Below are 6,000 nucleotides of genomic sequence, written 5' to 3'. Positions count from 1 at the left end.
TTCTAAGCCCCCTCCCAGCTCTGACATCCCTTGTTCTAAGCCCCCTCACAGCTCTGACATTCCCTGTTCTAAGCTCCCTCCAAGTTCTGACATTCCCAGTTCTAAGGCCCCCTCAAAACTCTAGCATTCTCTGTTCTAAGCCTCCTCCCAGTTCTAACATTCCTTGTTCTAAGCCCCCTCCCAACTCTGACATTCCCTGTTCTAAGCTCCCTCCCAGTTCTGACATTCCTAGTTCTAAGGCTCCCTCAAAGCTCTGACATTCCCTATTCTAAGGCCCTTCCTAGCTCTGACATTCCCTATTCTAAGCTCCCTCCCACCTCTGAATTCTATGGTTCTCATTTCTCCTCCTTGATTTGAACTTGGGTCTTCTGACCCTGATTCCACATTTTGCAGAATCACAGAACTTGGGAATTGGAAGGGGCCACCTGGTCCAGCCCCCACACCAAAAGAACCCCTACTATAACCCACCTGACAAGTGGTTGTCTGATGTTCACTTGAAGACCTCCAGGAAGGGAAGAACCCCTCCCCCGCTCCAGGCAGCCCCTCCCACCATGGCTCTGAAGGCTCCATTTCCTCTTTGCAGCTTTCCCTCCCCCATTGCCCCTGGTTCCACGATCTCTCCTCCCCATGATGGCACCTCTTACCGCCCCCCCCCCCAAGCCCACTTTCTCCAGGCTGAACAGGTCCAGTTCCTTTAACTAATCTTCATAGGAGACTGTCTAAAGGCCCTTCACCTCCTGGTTGCTTCCTCTGTGATCCTCAGCTCCAGCTTATAAATGTCCTTCTTAAACCTTGGCTCCTGGAACTGAACACGAGGCTCCAGAGGAGGCCTGATGATGGCAGAGCCCAGGTGAGGGGCCCTCACCTCTCTAGGCTTCTCTTAGTGCAACTCAAAATTGAATTAGCAAGCTGACAACTCATGTGGCTTGCAGTCCACTCAGACCCTCAGATTTCTTCAGAACAGCCGCTGTCCAACCATGCCACCTGCATCTTAGACTTCTTTTTTTTTTTTTAAAGGCAATTGGGGTTAAGTGACTTGCCCAGGGTCACACAGCTAGTAAGTATCAAGTGTTTGGTCTGAGGCCGGATTTGAACTCAGGTCCTCCTGACTTCAGGGCCGGTGCTCTTCTTAGACTTCTGATGTTGAGTTTTTATACTCAGATGTAAGACTTAATATTTATCCTGATTGAATACCAGGTGATTAGTTTCAGCCCAATGTTCTTTGTAGTGATCTTATTGGATCCTGTCTCTGTCATCCGCCATGTTAGCTGTCCCTTTTAGCTTAGTGTCCTCTGCAAGTCAGATGAACACATCTTTACCTACAGCCATCCTAGAATTGGCTTAGAGTTTGCTAGTTCTATGGTCATCTCAATTTTGAAATTTGGTGGGGGCGGGCAGCGAGGTGGCCGCCATCTTCAGATGTCTGCCATGTTTGAGAAGATGAGACTGCTGATAGGTGGTCTTGCAGCCCATGAATGCCATTAGCAGCAGGGGAGGGGGCCGGTCTATTTTGGTTCTTACCAACCAGGCACAGTGGATAGAGCTCTGGCCTTGGAATCAGATGAAACTTTGTTCAAATCTGTCCTCAGACACTTGACACTTAACTAGCTGTGTGACCTTGGGCAAGTCACTTAACCCCGACTGCCTAGCAAAAAAAAAAAGAAAAAGAAATTTGGTGGAGGACATTTCCCCTTATCCAGTTCTTGTGATCCCTCTTCCATTTTCCAGGATCTTTCAAATATCACTGATGATGACCTAATCATCATATCTACCAGCTCTTTCATTATACATCTGAACCAGAGGTCTTTTTTTTCAAATTAATTTAGTTTTCAACATTCACTTCCACAAGATCTTGAGTTCCAAATTTTCTCCCCATCTCTCCCCTTCCCCCTCCCCAAGATGGCGTGCATTCTGAATGCCCTTTCCCCTGATCCACCCTCTCTTCTATCAACTCCCTTTTCTTATCCCCTTCCCCTTCTATTTTCCTATAGGGCAGGATAGATTTCTATACTCCATTGCCTGTATATCTTATTTCCCAGTTGCATGTATTTTTCACATTTGTTTTTAAAACTTTGGTGAATCAGGGGTCTTGAATTTATCAAGGGTGGCTGAATGTTCTCTTCCTTTCTCCTTGCCTATCTTGGGTATCAGCTTCCTGCTAATCATTTTTTGTTCTACCATTCCCTATGCAAATGTCATTCCCCTGGCTGCCTTTTTTTCCATATCATTGTCCCATCCATCTCAAACAAAAGCTGTACCCCTTTTCTTCCCAGTGCTGCTTAAGAAAAGCCTACCCCTTCTGTTGTCATTAGAGTCTCTTGCTGGTTTTAGAATCTTAACTGGCTGGCGAGCTTCCTATGCGTCTACATCTGACTCTTAAGACCAATCCCATTTTCCCCCCTCATTGGAATTGATTCCCTTTGTTTCTTTGAAATTTCATTCTAGAATGTCTCATCCCTCCTGGGCTGATTTCTCCTGAAACATTTAACTCCATGAGATTCTTCTTATCTTTCCTCTGAACTTTTTAAAATCTACTTGCTTCAGATTTAGGACGCACCCTAGATTTATTAAGAACCTCCTATGGTGAAGGAGACAGAGGAGGCCTTGCTGTAGTGGATAATGATCAGTTCCAAATGAGCCATAAATCTGTGTCAAAGGAGGGCATTTCTACACTGATGGAATCCCAGGTCCGGATTCTCTCATCCAGGCACTGAGTACACCGAGATGAACAAACAGAAGTCTCCCTGCCCTCAGGGAGCTTAGAATCTACTCCGATTCCAGAAATGAGCCTCCCAGAGCTGATATTAGGGACTGCCGATCAGTCCATTACTGTGGATTCAGTCATCACTGTGCCCTAGGTAGGCACACTTGAAGGAGACTGAGGGCGGAAAAAGGAGGGAAGAGACATAATCCTTGCTCTCAGAGAGCTTACAGTCTTCCTGGGGAGACTTAGTTGCACTAGATAGAAGCACATAAGGACCTGAAATGGGGGCCCCAGCACGTGATGCTGAAAAGGGATGGTGGTGCCCCCCTGAGCACATTTGGCAGCCGCCATCTTCGGATGTCTGCCATGTTTGAGAAGATGAGACTGCTGATAGGTGGTCTTGCAGCCCATGAATGCCATTAGCAGCAGGGGAGGGGGCCGGTCTATTTTGGTTCTTACCAACCAGGACAACCCAGAGGTGAGGTATGAGAGAAGGAGCCGGGAGGACGGGGTCTCACATTGCCCCTCCCTTGGCCCTCTCACCCTCCTACCCCCAACAGAGCCTGTGTTTCCGAATCCGGAAGATGATTGATGTTTACAAGCCTGACTGGTGTGAGATCAGGGACGACTGGTCTGTCTACCTCTTCTCTCCTGAGAACAGGTGGGTGACCACTGGACTGGGAAGGGGAGGGGAAGCATCTGGGCCATGGGGGAGGGGAGTGAGGAGCCATGGGGGCTGGACCCAGATGTTACCTTACCTGGAGGGCACACCATGGCCTAGTGGATAGAGCTGGTCTCAAAGCCAAGGAGACTCAGCTCAAGTGCTGCCTCTGACTCATTTGGCCAAATCCAGATAACTCTCTAAGACTGTAGAGAGGGTGCCTACCCACACTGATAGCGGGACTGTCCTCACCTGGGAGTTCCCTATATCAATGAGATCTCAGGCCAGGTCTGATTCCTGCGGTACCCACCTCACTGGTTTGTCATGAGGCTTAGGCCAAGTGAGAGATGTCAGACTCCGAAAACCGTAAAGGTCTATTTCAGTCAAGTGGGGGGCAGTGGGATGGTACATTTGGGTTATGGAGCCAGGGAGCCAGAGTTCAAATCCCAGCCTTCCCTCTCCCCCCCTCCCCCGGTGTGTCTCAGCCTCAGTCTCTTCTTTTGTTAAATGAGTAGGTTGGACTAGACACTCTCTAAGCTTCCCTCCTAGCTCTAAAACCCTGAACCTAATGTTACCTATTGCTGTTACCTCCAACCTGGGGCAGACAGTGCAATTCAGTTCCACAAATGTTTCCTAGGTGCCTACACCCCGCACTGGGTGCTGGAGAGATGAAGATGAAAATGCCCTTAGTACCAACCTTGAACTGATTACTCAAGCTACCAGACAGCATTTATTAAGCACCTACTATGTGGCTGAAGCACTCTGGCACCCAGTAGGGGCTAAATAAATGGATCATAGATCTGGATTTGGAAGGGCCTTAGAGGCAACCTAGTACAACCCCCAACCATTTTACAGATGAGGAAAATCAAGCCCAGAGAGGTTAAGTGATTGGCCAAGGTCACACAGAGACAGGACGTGCTTGTTGATTGATAGGGGTGCGTGCATACGTGTATTTGTTTGTACGTGTGCATGTGCATATACACCCATATATGTGTACATGTATGTGCATGCATGTGTGCATGTATGTTTGTGTGTGTGTGCATGTGCGTGGATACATGTACTTGGACTTGTAAGGATGATACAATACAAGGAGGGAAGCAGTGGGGTGAAGGAGAACTCCAGAGAGCTTTAGGAAGACTGGAGGAGGTGGTGAACATTTTTGTCTCTGCCTTGCTGGTGGTCTTCAAGCAATGACTGGCTGGCCCCCAAAGTCAGGGGTATTATCTAAGGGATTCTTGTTCAGCCACGGTGCCCCCTGAGGTCCCTTATGATTGTGAGATCAGGGAAAACTTTTTGGAGGAGAGGGCATCTCCCTGAGCCCACTCTAGGAGTAAGTGTGACCTGGGAAGCTAGACTGGGGTACTGGATCAGCATGGGTTTTCAGTGAGGCAGTTTCACCCCAAGAATGTAGAGAGCCCATCATGGGGTCCGTGGCCATTTTCTCTGGGCCCATGCTTTCTGTCCCAAGATAGTTTCCCTCATTATGCCCTGGTCCCCTCCTTCCCACTGCCCAGCATGCTCAGGCCCAGGCCTGGGAGAGAGAGGCTGAGGTGGAGGGCATCTATCTCCTCCCAGGTTCCGGGTCCTCTGCCAAACCATTATCACCCACAAGCTCTTTGACTATGTTGTCCTGGCTTTTATCTTCCTCAACTGTATCACCATCGCCTTGGAGAGACCCCAGATAGAGGCCGGCAGCACTGTGAGTGGGGCCCATCCAGGGGTGGGGCTGGGCACCTGGTGGGATGGGGGGGCTGGGGCTGGGGTGAGGCCCTTCCAGGAAAAAAGCACAGCATCTGGGGTCAGGAAATCTGGACTTAGACCCTGGCTCTGCTGCTTTGTAACTATGTGAGGTGACCATGTATGGTGGGGTAAAGTAGAAAGCACTCACTTTGGAGTCAGAAATCCCACCTCTGCTCCTTCCTCCCTATGTGACCTTGAGCAAGATGCGTCACCATTCTTGGCCTCAGTTTCCTCCTCTGTCAAATGAGGGGCTTGTACTTGATGATGTCTGAGGTCCTCTCCAGCCTGAGACCTAGGATCTTATGATTTCCTATCAAGAGCAATTGAACTCAGGCCCAGCTTATGCTAACACCCTCTCCCACGCCCTAACAGGGAATGGAGATGGGGCTTGTGAAGGGACCCTGGGCTACAGTGTGGGATGAAGATGGCCTGAGATCCATCCAGGACAGACAAAGGGGATAATGAAGTTGGAGTGGTACGGTAGAGCGAGGAGAATATTAGCATGGCATGTTGGAAAGAATGATGGGATTATCACAAGGATGAGAACAGGGAAAGAAGAGAGCTCGGAGGCCCTCCCTGGGCCCAGTTTTATCCCCTTTTCTCTTCCCAGGAGCGGATATTCCTCACTGTGTCCAACTACATCTTCACCGCCATCTTTGTTGGAGAGATGACACTAAAGGTAGGTTGCACAGTCCAAGCATTCTGTCACCTAGGAATGGCTCTTCCCTAAGCTGGTTTATTTCTTGACCCTCTTTCTGTGCCCATGGATAAACTGCTACCCTTGTGTTCCCTCCCTCATCTGTACATCCCACCTTGTTCTCAGCAAAGGATCTAGCATCAGTCATTTGCACCTTAGTACGAATTTCAGCCACTGGGTTTCCAATGTCGGGGACAT

At 49.2% G+C, this 6,000-nt stretch overlaps 1 protein-coding gene across 1 annotated transcript in view; it reads left to right on the top strand.

The window, feature by feature from the left end:
* Positions 1-6,000, top strand: part of CACNA1I (calcium voltage-gated channel subunit alpha1 I) — a 220,582-nt gene that overhangs the window by 165,112 nt on the left and 49,470 nt on the right. Inside the window, 3 exon segments of the mRNA XM_027871198.1 lie at positions 3,265-3,365; positions 4,941-5,064; positions 5,716-5,784. Of these exon segments, the coding sequence (XP_027726999.1) occupies positions 3,265-3,365; positions 4,941-5,064; positions 5,716-5,784 (294 nt within the window).

Source organism: Vombatus ursinus, unplaced genomic scaffold, assembly GCF_900497805.2.
Source record: "Vombatus ursinus unplaced genomic scaffold, bare-nosed wombat genome assembly UNPS02003292.1, whole genome shotgun sequence".
NCBI lineage: Eukaryota > Metazoa > Chordata > Mammalia > Diprotodontia > Vombatidae > Vombatus > Vombatus ursinus.
Note: the sequence above shows the minus strand (reverse complement) of the source record. Positions and strands in the feature narration are given on the sequence as shown.